Source organism: Saccoglossus kowalevskii, chromosome 17, assembly GCF_978046115.1.
Source record: "Saccoglossus kowalevskii chromosome 17, keSacKowa6.1, whole genome shotgun sequence".
Taxonomy (NCBI): domain Eukaryota; kingdom Metazoa; phylum Hemichordata; class Enteropneusta; family Harrimaniidae; genus Saccoglossus; species Saccoglossus kowalevskii.
Window position 1 is genome coordinate 9948742 of NC_140657.1, and position 19542 is coordinate 9968283.

The 19542-nt window shown below is 34.2% G+C and overlaps 1 protein-coding gene across 1 annotated transcript in view; it reads right to left on the reverse strand.

Moving 5' to 3' along the window:
• LOC100371702 (laminin subunit gamma-1-like) overlaps nucleotides 1-19542 on the reverse strand; it is a 62978-nt gene that overhangs the window by 22003 nt on the left and 21433 nt on the right. The window contains exons 2-15 of the mRNA XM_002731040.4: nucleotides 15578-15879; nucleotides 13870-14000; nucleotides 13021-13199; nucleotides 11976-12164; nucleotides 9659-9776; nucleotides 9010-9117; nucleotides 8280-8416; nucleotides 7044-7166; nucleotides 5612-5804; nucleotides 3822-3934; nucleotides 3328-3552; nucleotides 2682-2867; nucleotides 1947-2076; nucleotides 628-740 (exon numbers count right to left, since the gene is read on the reverse strand). Of these exons, the coding sequence (XP_002731086.3) occupies nucleotides 628-740; nucleotides 1947-2076; nucleotides 2682-2867; nucleotides 3328-3552; nucleotides 3822-3934; nucleotides 5612-5804; nucleotides 7044-7166; nucleotides 8280-8416; nucleotides 9010-9117; nucleotides 9659-9776; nucleotides 11976-12164; nucleotides 13021-13199; nucleotides 13870-14000; nucleotides 15578-15879 (2247 nt within the window). The remainder of the gene's footprint in view (nucleotides 1-627; nucleotides 741-1946; nucleotides 2077-2681; nucleotides 2868-3327; nucleotides 3553-3821; nucleotides 3935-5611; nucleotides 5805-7043; nucleotides 7167-8279; nucleotides 8417-9009; nucleotides 9118-9658; nucleotides 9777-11975; nucleotides 12165-13020; nucleotides 13200-13869; nucleotides 14001-15577; nucleotides 15880-19542) is intronic.

The window sequence follows — 19542 nt, forward strand, 5'->3', positions numbered from 1 at the left end:
CTTACTATCATAGTTCAAAGCTGGTGGTCATCATGTTCCATTCGATGTGAGACTCCTAGCAACGTACACGCTGTATGTTTAAAATTCAAATTTGCATTGGCAACCACCGCCCTTTTAACAATCATTCTGATTCTACAATGGCACAGAAACAAAGATTTTCATAATGTTTTTAATCAGCGATCACCAGATGTTAAATACAGACATCCTGCATATTCTACTGTTGGGAGATCAAAAACCCAACTTGATTCTGCAATTGATTGTATGCCAACTTCATAATAATAATTACTTGTGCATCTATCAAATGTTTTTTTGATAAATCAAGAATCAAGAGCAGAAAAAGTCCCTTGTGAATAATCAGTGTTGCATGCAAGTGAGGGTAAATAAACAGCAGGCTTTCAGAATTTATTCACACAAAATTTCAACACTTTATCAGAGAGTCAGTTAGTACCTTTAATTTCAATAATTCTGACCCTAGCACTGTGATTTCAATAGCTTTTTAATTTTTTAATAATGCCAATTTATTATTTCTGTGATAACTCAAAACGTCAAAACAGGAGCAGATGTTTTTCATCCAAGTAGCATTCTGATATTTCAAGAACCTTTTCAAGAATAATTTGATTAACTTACGTTTGCACTGTCCCTTTGGTTCAGATATAGCATCACCATAGTAACCGGGTAAACAGTCTTGACAATAATATCCAGCAGTATTATAGATACACTTCAAGCATTCACCTGTTAAACTGATAATGGAAACAAATTGAGATATCACACAAGAGACAGACTAAGTATCTTGACTTCAACAAACAAGATTCAATGTGCTAAGTTCATACACCTCAGAGGAAATCAAATTCCAGGCCATTGCAGTAAACTCCAGTCCCATATTATTAACATTCCAAGCCATTTTAGTTGTAATTTTCAAGTTGATGCAAAACAAATGTTCATTCAAGTTTCACCCAAACAATGTCAATATTTTCCATTTAAAGGATGCAGACTCCTTGGAGATAGCCAATTAAGCACACATTTGAAAATCAAATTCTCAGTGTTGAGAATGAACCTCCAAGCTGTCCATTTAACACAACACGAGTGATGTCTGCAGTCAGAGATATGAACTTATCCATGCCATCAGCGAATTAGAAATAAAAAGTAATTAACTAGCAGTCTGTCGGCTGATATAGCTCTGCTGTTTGTGAAGCATGCTCTAAAAGCAATAACTAAGAAGCAATTTATATTTAATGCTAGCTGCTTTAATATCGCAAGACACCAACTTTCTTGATTTTGTTGCAGAGAATTAAAGATATCTTTACGAAATGGAGAAATCTAATAGAGATCTACCCAAAAGAATTTGGACTACTAGTTTTGAAGGACAAAATATGTTTATTTTGATGAAAAATGACGAAAATATTTGCTAAAAATAGAGAATTGAAGATGTTGACAGGAAGTGAACAAATCTGACAGAGGTCCACCCAAGGTGCCTACAAATAAATTTACAAAACAATCAGGTTAGAGGTTTTCAAGGAAAAGTTGAAAATAATGTTTTTGACCAAAAATGACAAAAATATTCACCAAAATTAGATAATTGAAAATATCATCATGGAATGAACAAATCTGAGAGAAGTCCACCGAAGGAACCTACACACCAAGTTAAGCATTTGGGCTAGCGGTTTTCAAGAAGAAGTCGAAAATAGTATTCTTGACCAAAAATGGCAAAAATATTTGCTATAAATAAGACAATTGAACATATCCACACGAAATGAACACATCTGGAAGAGAACCACCCAAGGAACCTTCCTAGAAAGTTTCACAGCTATACAGCTGGTGGGTTTTAAGAAGAAGTTGAAAATGTGAAGTTGACGATGACGACGACGGACAATCAGTAATACAGTATAAGCGACTTCATCGACAGGGAAGCAAAAAATGGAAACCTTGTAGATGCTATGGTGACTTACCCATCACAGTTAGCGACAGCATTAGAATCAATGTTACCATTACAGAGACATTCTCGACAAGGTTGTGGAGAACCAAAGTCACCGAGTGGATCACCATAGTAACCATCAGCACACATCTCACAACGGGTACCTGCAGAGTAATGCGATACAATTTAGGAACAAATCTTGAGTAGTAACTGTGTAACTTCTATAGAGAAACTGCAAATTATAGTTTCAACCAATGTGAGATAACTAACGAATACAGACATTGTCAATATAGCAACCTCCCACAGAGTGGATGTGGATTTGAATGGCTTACTGATTTTATTTCTGCTAGAAATTTTTACAATTTAGGCATTCATAAAGACAAAATTTTGCGAAAGTCACTGACCCTCCATGTCACATGACCTCAGAGAAATTTTAACTGCTACCAAAAATAAAAATTTTCACTGACTCACAAAATTCACAAACATTATTCTCTACTGAAAATAAAGATGTTTACAGTTTCATTCAAGGTTAAAATGTACTGGTTTGTGAAGAAAAACAATTTATTGCATTAAGCACTTTAATATAGTAAATTAAGCTTCATACAGAAAGGTTTTCAGTGAAGTTTCAGAATTTAGGTTATTGATGAAATATTGATGCACTTTGGTATATTCAAAATGGTAGTATATACCAAAATTGCAAGTCAACCATTTAAACTAAAATTCAGCCTCCAAACATAACATAACTCTGCATTCAGTATGAACAACTTACCTGTATATCCACTATCACAGTTTGTACAAACCACTTCACCATCCGGTATCTGTAAACACTCCCCATTATTGGGGCAAGGGCATTTAGTGCAATCATCTTCTGTCCCTTGTCTGGCATTGCCGTAGTAACCAGATTTACACTGTTCACAGTTATCACCCTGAGTGTTGTGTTCACATAGACATGCACCTGGTAATTGCACAGAAACAGTGTCAGCATCCATAGGATTCATTTCAATATGTACATAATTTGGTAGAGACAGTTTTATAGCAAGTCTGTGTGATTTTCAATCATTCATCATCACACAAATCAAGGAAAATACACTGAAATACAGAGCTGTGATTTTGTTTCTATGGTTATCAATATATAATTCTGCTTTTCAGTATTAGAGTCTTGAGTAAAAGAAAAATATTGTTATCTAAAAAATTGTTTGGAGTCATAAATGACATTTTCACGTGTTTATGTTACACATACTCAGGTGTTGTCAACTAATGATACACTAATGACATAACTCAGAAGCAGCGCCCTCATTGTTGATTGTCTGAATATTTGAATGATATACTTATGACATCATTACTAAAAACTAGCGCCCTCAGTGTTGATTTTGCAGAAATACTAAAACAGACTTTACTTTAATAAATATACTGACCAGTTAAAACATCACAAGCAGAAGAATGTCCATTACACTCGCATGGTATACATCTACTAAAGGCCCCTGAGTTGGGATTTTCTCTTCGATATCCAGCGGCACAGTCCTCACAGAATTGTCCAACATACCCGTCAGGACACTGACATAACTCTACCCAATCAACTTCATCGAAGCCTGACGAGCTGCCTGCTGTCGCCAGTTTAACATTATCAAGAAATCCCACACCTGTGAATAAATAGTATTACATCCATAAATCAATTAGAACATGGTCATATTTTTGGTGGAACATTCCTCATTTTGAGACAACTTGACACTAAAATTATAGAACTCTGTTTGGTTATCTAAAATTACATTTAAAATTTACATTTAAAAACATACTATAGAAAAAGAAAATTATATATATGCATATATATATATATATATATATATATATATATATAAAAATTCAGTAACATGTACTAATAAATAATGTGAAATTAAAAATGAGAGTTCACCTCTATCCTGGTATGTAGCTCTTATTTTAATAGCAGTTAGTTCAGTGAGCATCCGTTGCATTTCAAAAGCTGATAATGTGGGGCGCCAACCATAGGACGGATCCTGGTGCAATCTGAATAGGAAAATACAATTAAGTACACATCACTGATTTCTGATAGCACAACAATTCTTGTAATGCCAAAGAAAGTAATGCAAATAGGTCATTTAAGGTAGCGAGACTATTATTTGTGTTGAAAATTACGATTTTCACATTTATTTATTAATTGATGAAATGCACTATAAACTTTCATCTGACAAAGTCAGCGTAACCTAGAATGTCATGTAAGTTGGTTAAAATGTAGATTTTCTGAAGGGAAGCAAGGCAGCTTCAGTAGTGTTTTCTAAAATCAACAACACAGGTTTAATTTGTGTGCCTATATGTTTCAAAGATTAACTCAAGACAAAGCAATGTTAGGATGTGTTATCAGTAGCTATCTGACACACAATGAGTGTTTCCAAACATTTGAGTGGTTTGTCTTGGCCCCCGTTTATTTCACTGATTAGTCATTTGCATATGAATGTGTCAGACACAAGGTCACACAGCCACTGAAAAAAAATCATTGATTTTAGTGTTTTCATTTGCCGTTTTATCGAACTATAGCTATCCCATTCCTTTATTTTTTTGGGTTTCCAATAGCCTTACACATTTGGATGCCCCTACACATGGTAAAACAGACCTTGATGGGAAAATAAATCGCTTGTGCAATTAAACAAGCTTGAAAATCTTTGCTGTGACTTCATCAACGTTTTCTAGGAGTTTATGTTTTTTAAAATACAAGGTCTTTAACAAAAAATAACGTATACTTATTTTCGTCGGATTAACACCAAATTTTCACAGCTTTAAGGTGACAATGAGAGGAACTTGAATGTGTCCAGACAAACTATTTCATAGATTATTTACCAATGTGTTGTGGTTTGAGTTGGGGTCAATGTGACTAAAACAGAAATTAAAATTCAGGACACTACGCGTTAATCAAATAAAACTGACCAGACACATTCAATTTACCAGACTATTGAACAACTAGGAAAAGTGAAAACAAAACTTCTTATCACCAGCATAAATGCGTAATTATTTTTTTTACAAAAAAAGTAATTTTTCACTTTTGATTAAGTAACGCACCGTAGAATGCAGATACGGGCATGACAAACACACCTTTGAAAAGCTTGAAGTCTGGCGATTCCAAAAATATATACTTTCCTGGGTCTATTTGTAGTCATTTGGTCCCAATTAAAATATGAAAACAAGTATGCAAATAATAGTCCCGCTACCTTAAAGGTTGGGATAAGATTGTGATCAGTCAAACTAATGTGAGGAATACAGGTATTTTTCTGGACAAAATTGAAAGATTTTGCTTTTACTCCCGAGACTTTGCCCTCAAAATACCCATAATCCTTTATGATAGAACAGTTTGGCTGAAGATGATACTACTCTCAAAATGAACTATTAACAAATATTCAACTAAATTACACAAAATAGTCAGAATAGAAAATCAAGCACAATAGCAAAAGCATTGACTGTCAGGTAATCCCTGGGACAAATATTGGTACGGAATATGTACTATCATATAACATATGACTATATCTAAGCTTTCAGAGGATGTAAAGGTTGTTAAAAGTAAAATGGTTTTACTTTTAGAGATGTCTGAATCACAGATAAATTTTTAAAATGTTTTACCTTAATACTAGTAGGCAGATTTGCGACACAAACAATCATATTAACCCCAAGCAAGCAATTATTATTGATTTTTACCTATACTTGTATTCTTGTATTACTGTAGACGGTTGTGGATTTCCTTGCGCAGTCAACGGCAGAGTGACGGAATAACCAGCACCCTGGATTATAAGATCTTCATATAGATGGATTTCATCATCATCATTATCAACACGAAATGTAAAAGACAATTCTTGACCATAACTGAATCTTTGATTACCCAACATTTCATCTAAAAAAACAAAAACAAATATTTCATACTTGGGTACTATCGTTGAATTTGTAAGTTGGGAAAGGACTAGTAATGTAGCTACAGGTCTATAGGCTCAGCAAATATAAACTTATCTCAAGCGAACGTTTAAGGACCTTCTTTAAACATTATCGATGTAACAAAAGACATAAAATACAAAGATTAATATCCATTGTATAATCATTCATAAACATTCATAAAGCTCTGAATTTTGCAGATGTGTTTACAAAATGTTACTAAATTAAGTTTATACATATATTTGCAAAGCAAGAGAGAGCAACAACTCATTGTTTGAAATAATTAGGTATGCTGGCTTCTCTTTACAAAGAGAAACTTGAATAATATTTAGAATATATTACATGAGAGCATGTAATGAAATGTTCTAGTTGGCTTATTCGTGGTACTATTGTTCGACTTGCATGGTTTCACTGAACCCTAACCACTCATGGCCGTATTCACAAACCTGTGTGGGTGATCGTGTTAGGAAAAGCTAAATTATCAGTTAAACTGAATGATTTGATTGGACATTTATTAATGAGATGAATCCATCCAATAAGAATTCTCGTAATAACAACACAAATCTATTTCAAATTTAAATTTACAGATTTTGTTATTTTGTATCACCTCATGCTTAAAGTGGGAAGGTGAAGATTACCAAACATGCTAAAATCGCAATAGCTCATTGGTAGACGCTTTTGTAAACAATGACACAATATTGACATCTGATGCCTGCGCAGGTGATGACTCCTCCACTTTAACTAATGAAAATATACGACTTTGCGTTTGATTTCTCATTGAAATGGATCACAACACACACTTTTGTGATCCATTTTCAATAGAAATGCATCAGAGCATGCAAGGTTTGATTTTGTCAAGAGTGAATACAGGTTTCATAGAGGGGAATCTGCCAAGACTTCACAGTTTTTATTTGAATAATTTTGGACTGGATGAACATAATTTATTACAAGTCTTGATCTAATTTTTAAAAAATTAGGAAAAAATTATATGGGTTTCAAATATGAATTGTAAACAAAAGTTGAAAGAGTTAAACACAGTGGACAAAGAGAGATTACTTATTAAGTGACAACTATATTATTGTTTAATTTTCAAGGTACAAACTTGGAAAACATCAGTGAGAGGTATGAAAGAAGTCAGAGCTGTCTAACGCAGTACTAGGAAGTAAGTTATGTGCATGTCAATAATGATATGAATTCAACTCACCAGGTGCAATAAAGTAATATGGATATAAATCGGGAGCTTGGGCACGAATAGATTTAGTGAGGTCAATCCATGATAACGCTTGGTCATCTCCTCTGCTGTCCTCTACAGTCCAGCCTTCAGCTCCTGGTGAAATAATTAACATTCAAAACTTTTTGAAGGATCTTGCATTGGTTGGTAGTCAATAGAAAAGTCACTAAATGACCTGGACTCGCATGTTGCATATAGACATCTAGTTTATACCGCACCATTAATTTATTTTCATGGACAGTATTATACAGAACCAGAGGTACATTACTTGGGGTTTGCAACAAGGGTGACATGATACCAAGATCCCGTTTCAATCTCGATCTCGCATAAACGTTCCAACTCAGAAAAAATGCGAATGCGCATGCCCGAGGTAACTAGGATACTGGGATGTCCAGCTGGATCAAAATAGCTGCTCAAGATATGACGGATTACGATAACTATATTTTCTGTACATTTTCGATGTATTACATTTTTTCACTATGAATGTGGTAATACATGTTTTATTGATTATTACAAACAGTCTATTTCATGTCAGAAGGTTGTAGCCTCAGTCTCGCTATCTACGAGAAGAGACTTGAATGGGATCTTGACATGATGTCACCATACAGTACTATGTGCGTTGCAAACCCCAAGTAATGTACCTCTGACAGAACCCATCAGGTGAGAGAATATATCACATCCAAGAATATTTTCCACAGTAAGATTTGCATACTAATTTGTGGCCAGAGATAGTTAGAAGCAATGTCCAAATCATTGGAGTTGTCAGAACTATATGGATCTGAAACTTGCAAAAGGTGACAAAAGAAAACTCAATAAAGAGGATACTGAAGGTAAACAGGCAAGATCATGTTAGGATTGAAGAACTACTAACCAGGAATGGTATGGAGAAACTGAGTGCTATAATAGTAATGAAGAGGAGATGGAAATTTATTGGGCACACCTTAAGAGAGAATTCTAGAAGTATATGTAACACAGAATTAACATTGGCCCAGAAGGGAAAAGGAAACAGGGTAGACCCAAAACAACTTGGCGATGCATTGTTGAAAAGGAAAGAGACAAGGCTGGATGAAAGCCAGAGTCGCAGCAGTTGATAGAACACGTTCGATGGAGGCCCTATGTGCCACTAGAATCTGGAGGATAGATAGAAATGTACAAATGAACAGAGCCTCCATCTACTTCAGCTTGTTATCAGGTTGAGATGTAACTTACCTGAATCAAATGTATACTCTAAGAAATTCGGTGTGAATCCAGAGGCTGAGGTACAGACTGAAGCATGTCCATAACAAAAACATGCACTACATCCAAATTCATTATCCTCTCGTAGATTGAAGTAACCTGGTTTACATCTGTAATGCAAGCACATTGCAACAATGAGACACACCAAGGGTGAATAAACACAAGGGCAGGCAATTTCCACCATGAGGAATGTGTTGAAATTTATTGTGAAAAATCAAGAAGACCACAACATGCTACAATCTACACGAATGATAAATGTATGCTGTGAAGAGAACGAAGCAATAAAGCAGTAAATGCTGTTTTTTACTCAGTTTAAAACATATATGCTCTATGAGTAAGCATAAATTTGCATGAAAGCGCACGTTTTTGCCAAAAATAAAGTTGTATTTTGACTATAATAGTATTTTATTTGCACATACAGCGAGAAACACAAATGTTGGAAAATAAAGTATGTAGAACAATAAAAATCACTCAAAGGGACTCATAGTGACGTACACAACGTGTGTAAAATACATTGATTATTTACATTTAATAATTGTATGATGCAATGGGTATTGGGTTGAATATCAAATGTATAGCGATTATACAAAGGTGTCCTAACAAAGGTGTTGTCATTCATCGTCTTTTTTCACACACAGAAAGATGTACCATAAAACATTGTCGTGTTAATTGAGTATGATCAGTATGAAAAAGATGAACTTACTTGTCACAGTTAAGACCTTCCACATTTACTTTACAAGTACAAATACCAGTATCAGGCCTGCATCTTGGATCATTATTTAAACTTCCACCAATTGTACATGCACATGGCCTGAAAAGTTAACATTGAAGAGCTGGGTTCACACTAATCATTAATTTATACACTGCAAAATAATTTATTTTAGTTTAGAATTAATTTTCACTGTCAATGAAAATAAAATCCAGTGCATACACCTTTTTTCTATATTTTACATTCAACTCATCAAAAAACAGTGAAAATAAAATCCATACATTCATACAAGACACTCAAGTCTATTTGGCAAAAATGAATTCCAGCTAAATTGAAGTATTTTACAAAAGCCAGAAAAAACAACTAAGGTGCAATTTTCCAAGCTTTGACCAAATATCACATTTTTCATTATTTTCTATAATTTCATTATTGGTTTTGAACCAGATGAATGTAAAATTTAATTACCAGGTCTTGATCAAAAAATATAAAATTAAGGCAAAGAAGTTAAAAATCACTAGTATTCAAATTTGAACAAGAAAAACACAAGATTAATTTATATCAAGTCCAGACTTTTCCCATATCCTTCACAGTCACATTTACAGAATTCCGTTAAAACTATTACTAGTAGACAAAGTTTGCTTACCTGCAGCCAGTGACAGAAAAGTCATAGAAATCTGGCATACAATGCACACATTTCTCACCGGTTACCCCTGGTTTACATATACAGCGACCTGTTTCATCACACTGAGTTGTCACCGATCCTACAAATGGACAAAAATGACTTGAAATATATAAAATACAGCTACCATTTTTGATACAGTATCACCATTTTCACATTTTTGTTTTTTTACTACTTAAGTGAAATTTCCAACACCACTGTAAAATACTTTATTTTAGCTGGAATTAATTTTCACTGAAAAGACTTTTTAAGTGTTTTGTATGGAATTAAATTTCACTGATTTTTGATGAGTTGAATGTAAAATACAAAAAAAAAGGTATATTCCCTGGATTTTATTTTCACTGAATCATCCTTCTGCGAAAATAGCGAAAATTAATTCCAAGCGAAAATAAAGTACTTTACAATACAGTAAAACCTGTCAAAACCGACCATGACTGGGACTGGGATCTATGGTCGGTTTTCAGAGGGAGTCGGTTTATTCAGGGTGGGCATAACTTCGATTGAAACAACAATTACATGTGCTGTAAACACGGGACAAATGAAAGACACCGGAGTTTGCCTCCGGTGATTATACATGTATTTACATTTATTGTATTGTTTCAATAAAATAATTTACCAAACAAGACAAGAATATTATGGTATGTACATGAAATCAATAAACATTAAAATAACTGTTGGAACAGACCGGGTAAGTATCGCGTATCGTAACTGAAGGCGTCCATTTTGAATGACATCACAACGTAAGTTCACTTGAGCTACATGTAATTATTATAATTTATGCAGACAGTTGATTTTGCTGTTAAGTCAATGAATCAAATTACGATGTAAAAAAATCATCAAGTTTTCACCGCTTTAAAGAACATCTTTTTTCAACGATTTTGTTCGTTCGAATTATGAAATTTTGGATATCTGTCAAGTAGCTGGAGTCTTTGTTTATTGCGAAGTTTTGTAATCTTGTCAACATGTCTAGCACATCGCCATGCGTCAAGTCACGGTCATCGTGGGGGTCAATAATTTGACTGTCGTTGTCATCGTTGTCTGTAGATTCATGGTTTTCTTTGTCTGCAATAAAATTCTCAACAATCTGTTGCTCCCACTCGCCGTCATACATTGCTTCAGTCGGTATACGTTCATCAAAGTGGAGGTATTCTACAACGCTACACTGTGTTTGCGGCTCTGCAACATGCTAAATAAGGTTTCCGAATTCTTTGTCATCGTCTGCTTCTTCGTCATCATAAATTTCAATCTTGAAGCCCCCTTTACGGAAACATTCGAAAACACAAAATTGTCGATCAGAATCGTTATGGAAAGAAGAAAACTCAATGTTTTGATCGTTGAAGAAGTGATAAAGCAGTGTGCTTCACCGCAATTGAAGTTGATGACCCCGATCATTTGTTTATATCCGGGGTCATTACACTGTCCAGACATCACGCGATGCGATGGCGTGTGGTGTGAAAAACTTAATCAGTTGCTATTGTTTTACACGGGACGTTACTTGTAGTGTGAGATTTGATATTGTTTCTGTGACGTTCACGGTAAATTCAACACAATGCACACTTTTTAGGTCGGGCAGACCGGATTACTAGACAGCGGACGTGGTGCAACTGGTCGGATGGTCGATGTATTCAGTGTGAATATTGAACTTGGGGCCGATCAATGCGGTCGGTGTTCGGAGTAGACAGTGGTCGGATTTCACAGGTTGTTTTAACATAGGCGTCTATGGAGAAATTTCGGGACTACATAAATCGGTCGGTTCTGACAGTAGGTCGGTTTATCCAGGGGTCGGTTTTGACAGGTTTTACTGTAGTTATGAAACAATATAAACTATATATCGCATTCATGCTTTGATAACAGTGTTTTCCCCAGAAATTCAAACCACTGTAGTGGTAAAAATTTGCACACATCTGCATAATTACTCAGAACAAAAATTGTGATGATTTACCTCTTTATTTACACAATGCACAAAATTATTGACTTACAAACTGTTATTGTTTCAAGAGTGTTACAACTACACACAAGTTATTAAATTTCAGCAACTTTTTGTTTAAACAGTCAACAATGCCACAATGGAAATAACACTGTAGTAGTCAGAATAATGGCCATGACAGAGTAGAACCAGTGTGGCAGTGAAAAAAATCACTGTGGCGGTACTGCCATGCTGTGTATCCTGGGGAAAACACTGGATAAAGTTTTGATGTAAACGTAGAAAGGATAGGGGACTATTTTGAGGAAGGAGACAAAATTAGAATATACAATGGTGGTGAAGGGGTTAACAACTCACCGGTAGCATTACAATGACATGGCTGGCAGAAATCAGTGGGCGATGTTCTATAATAATCGTCTCTGCATCTTTCACAGTTAGGACCAGCAGTATTCAACCTGCACTCCACACAGTAACCACCGTGTCCGGTTCTTTCAAATAAATCTTCATTAAAGTAACATCTATTAGAAAGTCCATTACAGTCACAGGCTGTCAATAACAAGGTAATATTATCGTATCAGTAAATGAAATAGGTAACCATTGCCAAGGTACTCTGGGCTATCAGAACTCGGGCCAAGACATGCACCCCAGAACCCACAGAACTATTGTCAAGACAGGCACCTTAGAACATAAAGAACTAGTAGAAAAACACTGGCCCCTCAGAAATAGGTATCGGTAGTGCCAGTATTTATTTCTAATTTTTTATTTCAACCGATTTGATATAGATATAACACTAATAAGTAAACTGGAAGCCACAGAAAACTGAATACCTTGGTAAATAACACTGGATGCAATACAACAACCACTGGTAGCATAGTGGTTGTTGCATCAGACAAATGATCGGTAGACCCAAATCAGACTGAACAGGTCAGGTCGTCCCTTACCCTGGGTGAGTGTGCCACAGACTCAATGGGAAAGCCAATTCCACTGGCAGAGATTCTTTCACTAACGAATGCGACTTTGGAAATAGTGCATTAAATTGACATTTGATAGATAGATGGCCTGTCATGTAGTCCTAAACATGAATATGACTTCTGTGGCAAAATGCACTATGTGTCAGCACTAGCACTTGCAATTTGCACATACAAAAAAAAGTCAGGAGAGACAACAGTGACATTCAATGTCCAGAACTGTCGCCGAGCACAAAAAGATTTTAAACAAAACAAACAAAAAATCACCTTGGTAAACTGTAAACCACTATAAAGCACATTTTTGTAAACTGAAAATCTCTGTAAACTGGACATCTCAGAAAATTAAACACCATGGTAAACTGAATACCACAGTGAATGGCATAAATTTCCATGTACGAGGACCACTACACAAATTCCAACCATCACTGACTCACCCTGACATTCATGTGCATTGGTTGCCGTAGCTACCTTCCATGGTACATCGTTATAGAATGGCAGACATTCGTTACAGTCGGGACCAGCTGTGTTATGTTCACATCGACATACCACTTTAAAATCACCATTATCACCTGTACTTCTAACACATTCACTTGCATGTCCATTACATTTACATCTAAGACATAAAATAATTATACAAATATAAGCAATACAATGGGGTGATAAATGTACAGGTAACCAGCAATCGGCTTTCCCGTTAAACTATTTAAATGTTTTCTTCCCGCCAAAATATAAACGCAACATTTGCAAATTTTCATGTTTATTTCTTCAATTTCATTTTTAATTTTGTACAAAATGGACATGCCGATAATTTCCCATTGACTATAAGTTATTCATCAACATTTTTGAAAAAAATACAGAAAAAATAATTTTGTTTATTTAGTGAAAGGAAATGAATGTTAACTGAAAGAGTTAATGGAAAGTGGATAATGATACCAGGAAAAAATAAAAATAAATTATAAACAATAAATTCAAATGCATGTAAAGTGCAATATTTAGTGAAAATTAAGTTTCATTTGTAAAAGCAAATTGTATTTTAGGTTTTTTTCATGTAACAGTTTCCACTATTAAAGTATTTATCATATCCAGTATACCGATTTGAATTCTAAAATTATTTTTACACAAATCACAAAATATTAATTAATTTAGCATGATGATATTTCTCAATTATAATGCATCTGCATTGTATTCATAATGCACTTCATAATAAATTGTAAACTTTGCTTCAAGTGTTAATCTGAGGTTGAATAGTGTTATCTTAAACTTAAAGTACATGTAGTAATTACCTTCCACCAACTGCAAAATCTGAGATAGCGTAGTAATATGATCTCAACACATTGGGATCTCGGAATACTTCATCTCCAAATGTATTCAGTCTGTTCAGTGTCACTAAAATATCAGTAGCTGTTACCCATTCCTAGATATATAACAACAATTTAATGTGAATAAATTCCATAAAATATTTACTTGGAATTCACAACAAATCACTGAAAACCAACAGCGCAGTACGCATTAAAATTTCCATTACCATCTGCGCACATTTGTCCACGCTTTTGTGTAAACAATGTTATATCCATTCTACTTTTTTATAAGAGATTATATTATAATAATAACACTATTGATCAAATAGTGTTAGAGACATAGCAATTAAAGATGACATTTTTTTTAAAAGCCACTACTAAAATTGCTCTCTCACTTCATTCTCTAATGCATTATTTGAGTATTGGGTTTTATTATGGCTCGTATTTAGTCATGTGAATTTGGAAAAAGTGTGGGACTTGCTAAAAGTGTAGGACATACTAAATGTTTAATTTCAATTGAAGATTCACCTCCAACATTTAAGATTAAAGGGTCGGAACAAGGATTAATCAACAAATACGTCCAACAAATCAAAGAAATTCATACCATCATACATGTATATGTCGCATTATAGTCTAAATACCTGAATAAAGCTTTAGAAATGTACAACTCCAGTAAACACAAATGAAAAAGAACTTTAAGTGTTTTCACTATTAGAAGCACATGCACTTACGTCAACAATTATATTTTTTACACAATTTTTTTTTTTTTGTAATTTGTAAGCTTTGTAATTATCAAGTACTTTATAAAACAAGCAGCCTGTCGGCTGAGATAGCTCCGCTGTTAGCAATGCACATGGCAATTAAAGAACAGAAGATATCATTAGAAAATGAACAAATCTGAGAGAGGTCCACATGTAGTACCTATATGAATAATATATCAATTGGACTTGCGGTTTTCAACAAGAAGTCGAAAATATCACTTTTTACCAAAAAATACAAAAATATTCACCAAAATTAGAGAATTAAAGATATCATCATGAAATGAACAAATCTGAGAGAGGTCCACATGTAGTACCTATATATGTAATATCAAAGCAATTGGACTTGTGGTTTTCAACAAGAAGTTGAAAATATCACTTTTTACCAAAAATGACAAAAATATTCACCAAAATTAGAGAATTAAAGATGTCATTACAAAATGAACAAATCTGAGAGAGGTCCACATGTAGTACCTATATATGTAATATCAAAGCAATTGGACTTGCGGTTTTTAACAAGAAGTTGAAAATATCACTTTTTACCAAAAATGACAAAAATATTCACCAAAATTAGAGAATTGAAGATATCATCATGAAATGAACAAATCTGAGAGAGGTCTACCCAAGGTACATATACACCAAGTATCAAAGCATTCAGGCTTGTAGTTTTCAAGAAGAAGTCGAAAAAGTAAAACATTGACACGGACGACGACAACGGGCAATCCACTCATATGATAAGCTCCGCTCGACAAAGTCGACAGCGGAGCTAAAAATTGGTGATTAAACAGTTCAGACAACAGAAAGACTATAATACATGGTTGCAATCGCAATAAACCCAATATAAACTTGTCAGCATACATGCACTTCTATCTATTGGAGCTTTATTTCTTACAGAACAATCAAATATGGGAATTATAAATACAAACAATACATACCTGTAGAACTAAACTATTGTCAAAATCATAGGCACTGGGTCTGCCTTCCAAAGTACTGAAGGCTACATTGCCACCGGTAAGTGGAGAGATATCACTGAACTCATCTGTACAAATTGGTTTTGTTTCATCCCCGACAACAATAACACCTCTATTTTCTTGGTTGTACACAGACTGACAGCTACCACTGTAGTACTGCCACGGTATCCATTCACCATCGATGACAGTCTTTTTGTAAATGGCAAAGCTTTCTGGACGACTGGTGTGAAACTTCAGCCTCACATAGGTCACTTCAAACGACTTGCCTGCAAGGAAAACAAACTAAACAGTTAGCGATAACAGTTACAGGTTATTAATGTGAACAGCGTCATCTAGTGTTGAGGTGTATAAAAATAACATCTTTTGTTTTTACTATTCCCACCAACACGTACATCTGATTATAGACCAATCTAACGCAGATGATAAAGAAGTAAAATTTGAAGTCAGATTTTGGACAGTTTCTGACATTTTTATAATTAGGAGGATGATATGACATAATTTTATCACAATAAATTTAATAAGAAATCGATATAAGAAAAAAAATGAAAATAAATTCATTTTTTGGGAGTGCACACTATAACCCTTTCATGTATTGACCCAATGTGGCGACTTTATAAAAACTGTGGAACTGTCTATAATGAATGACCTTGACATTGAAGCCAAAATGGGCGTTTATTTTAGTAAAGTTATCAACATAGATGACTTGACCTCTCATTATACATGTCACATTCCTTGCTCTACTATTACTTCCTAAGTTTGACCTACAATCCTACTACAGTACACCAATCTCAACCTCCTCAATATGTATCAATCTGTCTGCAAATGTCTTCACATACAGAGGAGACAAGTAGTGAGATCTATTTTCTGCCATTTCAACAGACTTATCATGGTTGCTATAGCAACAAAATCATATAAAATGCAGTGACCAGTGTCTGGCCTAGTCCTAATGACTATCTTCCGTACAAGACATAACATGCCAAACAAGTCAACACCACTTGTATCCACACATATTATTCACATCCCTGTAATTTTTACCAGTTTTAAATATTTTTCTTGTGTGAAAGTAATTATTAATTTTGGGTAAAAATAATTTAATTTAGCCTTTTCACCACCAGACTTTCTCACTCAAATTTGTCTGCACTTTTATCTTGTATGTTCTTCAATACTGCTGGAAACGAACCCTAATCTTGGAGTTTTCAGAAAAAATTTGAATCAATTTTTAGTTTTTACTCAAAAAATGTTACTATTGCATGAATTGTTGATGGAAAGAGGGTGGTGGTTATCAAAATTCAAGTTAAAACAATTTCTAAGCATATCTTGCGGCCATAAGAAAAGGGTAAAATAAAGTAAACCTGCATATCTCTAACCCTGATGAATCATAGCACTCTTTGTTGTATTTTTTAAGTGATTTGATCGTAACAGATTAAACCACAGATTATCGAGGAGGATTACTGAAAGAGCACAAGATCACAGTAGGTAGAGATTAGAGGATATTTTGCAGATAATTCTTATTTACCTCGCCCTTATCACAGTACAACTGACGATGTCATAGAATAACATCACATAACTCATATTAGCTTTCACAGATTTATACACAAAATGCCTTGACAAGTCATACAACAATGCTATGTATGGAATACTCTTTCATCACTCATACCATATTAGGCATAATGTTGCTCCCAGAAAATGCTTTTCAAAAATAGAGTAGATTATTTTTTATATATATGTTCTAGGTTTCATTTTTGTCTTTTATATTATAACTGTTTTTGCAGATACAAGTGTCAAAAGTCATGTTTAAAGTTGTTACCCAGTTTTCCTAAGTTTAGAATTTTTACAAATCTTATTCAAAACCCGATGCATTTCCATAGCCATAAAATTTTAATAATCATACAATGTATACAATTTTGATTCATGTGCACTTTTAATGGAAATGTGCTTATAATATATGTATATTGAAATGTCCCAAACATATAAAAGATTAAATATAAAGAGTATGAATGCCAACTGCCAAGGGAAGTAAACAGTCACCCAAGTGATGGCAGTGGATTATGCTTATAACAAAACAATAATCATGCATAGAGCAATTAAATCTGTTAATTGCTTAATTAAATAATTAAAATACATGATAACTTTGATTGTGTTTGATGCATTCTGTGAAATCTTATAAGAGCAAGTGTAAAAAACAAATAGTTCAGTTTGGTATGCCAATGAAATTCAGTTTATACCCATGACATAAATAGAAAATTTTTGATTTTCAGCTTGTCCATTTAAGTGAGAAATAGAAAAGCCAATTCACACTATACTCTGAAGATATTGCGTCACACAGCCCATGAACACCACCAAATGTCAAATAAATCAGTCTCACAAGTAAAGCTAACCTTGACACAAATGATACAAATCACAGGCCTCTGAGAAAACTGAGAGTAGGGCAGTGATACCACAGTAAATACATTTATAGAACCTGTAGGGTTAACACAGTTAGTTTATTTCATTATCTCAAGTTTTTTCAATATATCTGGAATAGACGATACAAAAGTAGAATAATGTTATCGTATTAATTTTTACTACAGTTAAATCTGCTCAAAATGTATCACTGATTGTCCCCTCCATTCCAGACTCAATCCCGTAAACAATACAATCATCTAGCTATCAGGACCTATCAGCTGAGCTAGCTGTGTGGCCCTATAGTTGACAACTCTCTTCAAGATGTCTAGACCACAGAGACCAACATGGTCTGCTCACATGACAAGATTTATTTACAAATCCGAGTTTCCATAGAAACGAACAGAAAGCTGCATCTCCAGTTATTAATTGTTTATTATTGATTACAAATGTTTATCGTTAAGGGGAAAATGCAACAAATGAAAAGGTTATATTCAGATTTTATCATCCAAATTTACAAATCAGTTAACACTGCCAGGGTGAAATACTTCAAATGTATGGGTATAACAGTGTGGTAATATAAATTAAATATAATTCTCACTCAATAGTATTGGTATTTCAGTTGTCTCGTATGCCACGTCTGAATGGCTTTTAAGTACTGGTACTGTTTTTTCAATTAAATTTTTTAATTATTTTTACTGAAGAAAGTGAATCAGAAAAATTAAAATCCTGTGAAAACACATTTTTTCTTGGTTTATCATTCAATAACTAATCAAAATACAGTAAAAATGAACATCACACAAAACAGCCAAAATGGCTTTTCAGTGAATATTTAATTCCAGGTATAATAAAGTACTAGAAGCCAATATCCATTACACAGCCATGTTACACAAAGCATTCAAACTGTTTTATACAGCATAGCTCTCTATAGATGATTTGAGGTTCAATTATTCTGTCATGATATCATATTATTCTCTGAATATCATGGCAGACTGGAAACAAACACAGAACAGATAAATTACAAACATAATGCATGCAAGTTATCATTTTATAGGAAACATCCTGAAGCCATGGAGACAGTGAAACAAGCAGACCGAAAAACTAGCTTACACATGAAGATAAAATTCAACATAAAATTTGACTGCCAGAGACTGAGGTCGTTAAAGCTTACAGTGGCTATGGTGAATTTACTATAAAGGAAACACAAACAGCATGGAAGGGCATTCCATTCCAGGAGTCATTGCAGTGAACTTGAAGTGTCCATTAGAGCATGGCAGTCATCAATGCATGTAGCACAGGAAATCCCACCATGTAATGTGACATGCTTTAACACACCATTTCCATTTCTGCAATGTTTTGGGCTAATTTGGTTCCAGTCTTTGGATTACATACTTGGGATACATGAGACCATTGCTACATGTGACTACCTACATGTATGTACAGTTGACCATGAGTAGTCAAGGGGAACCCTCAAAACACTAGATAACTTTAACCATGGTGTATGTATCAAGTTTGTACCCCTAGAAAATGTGATCACAAATGTCTTA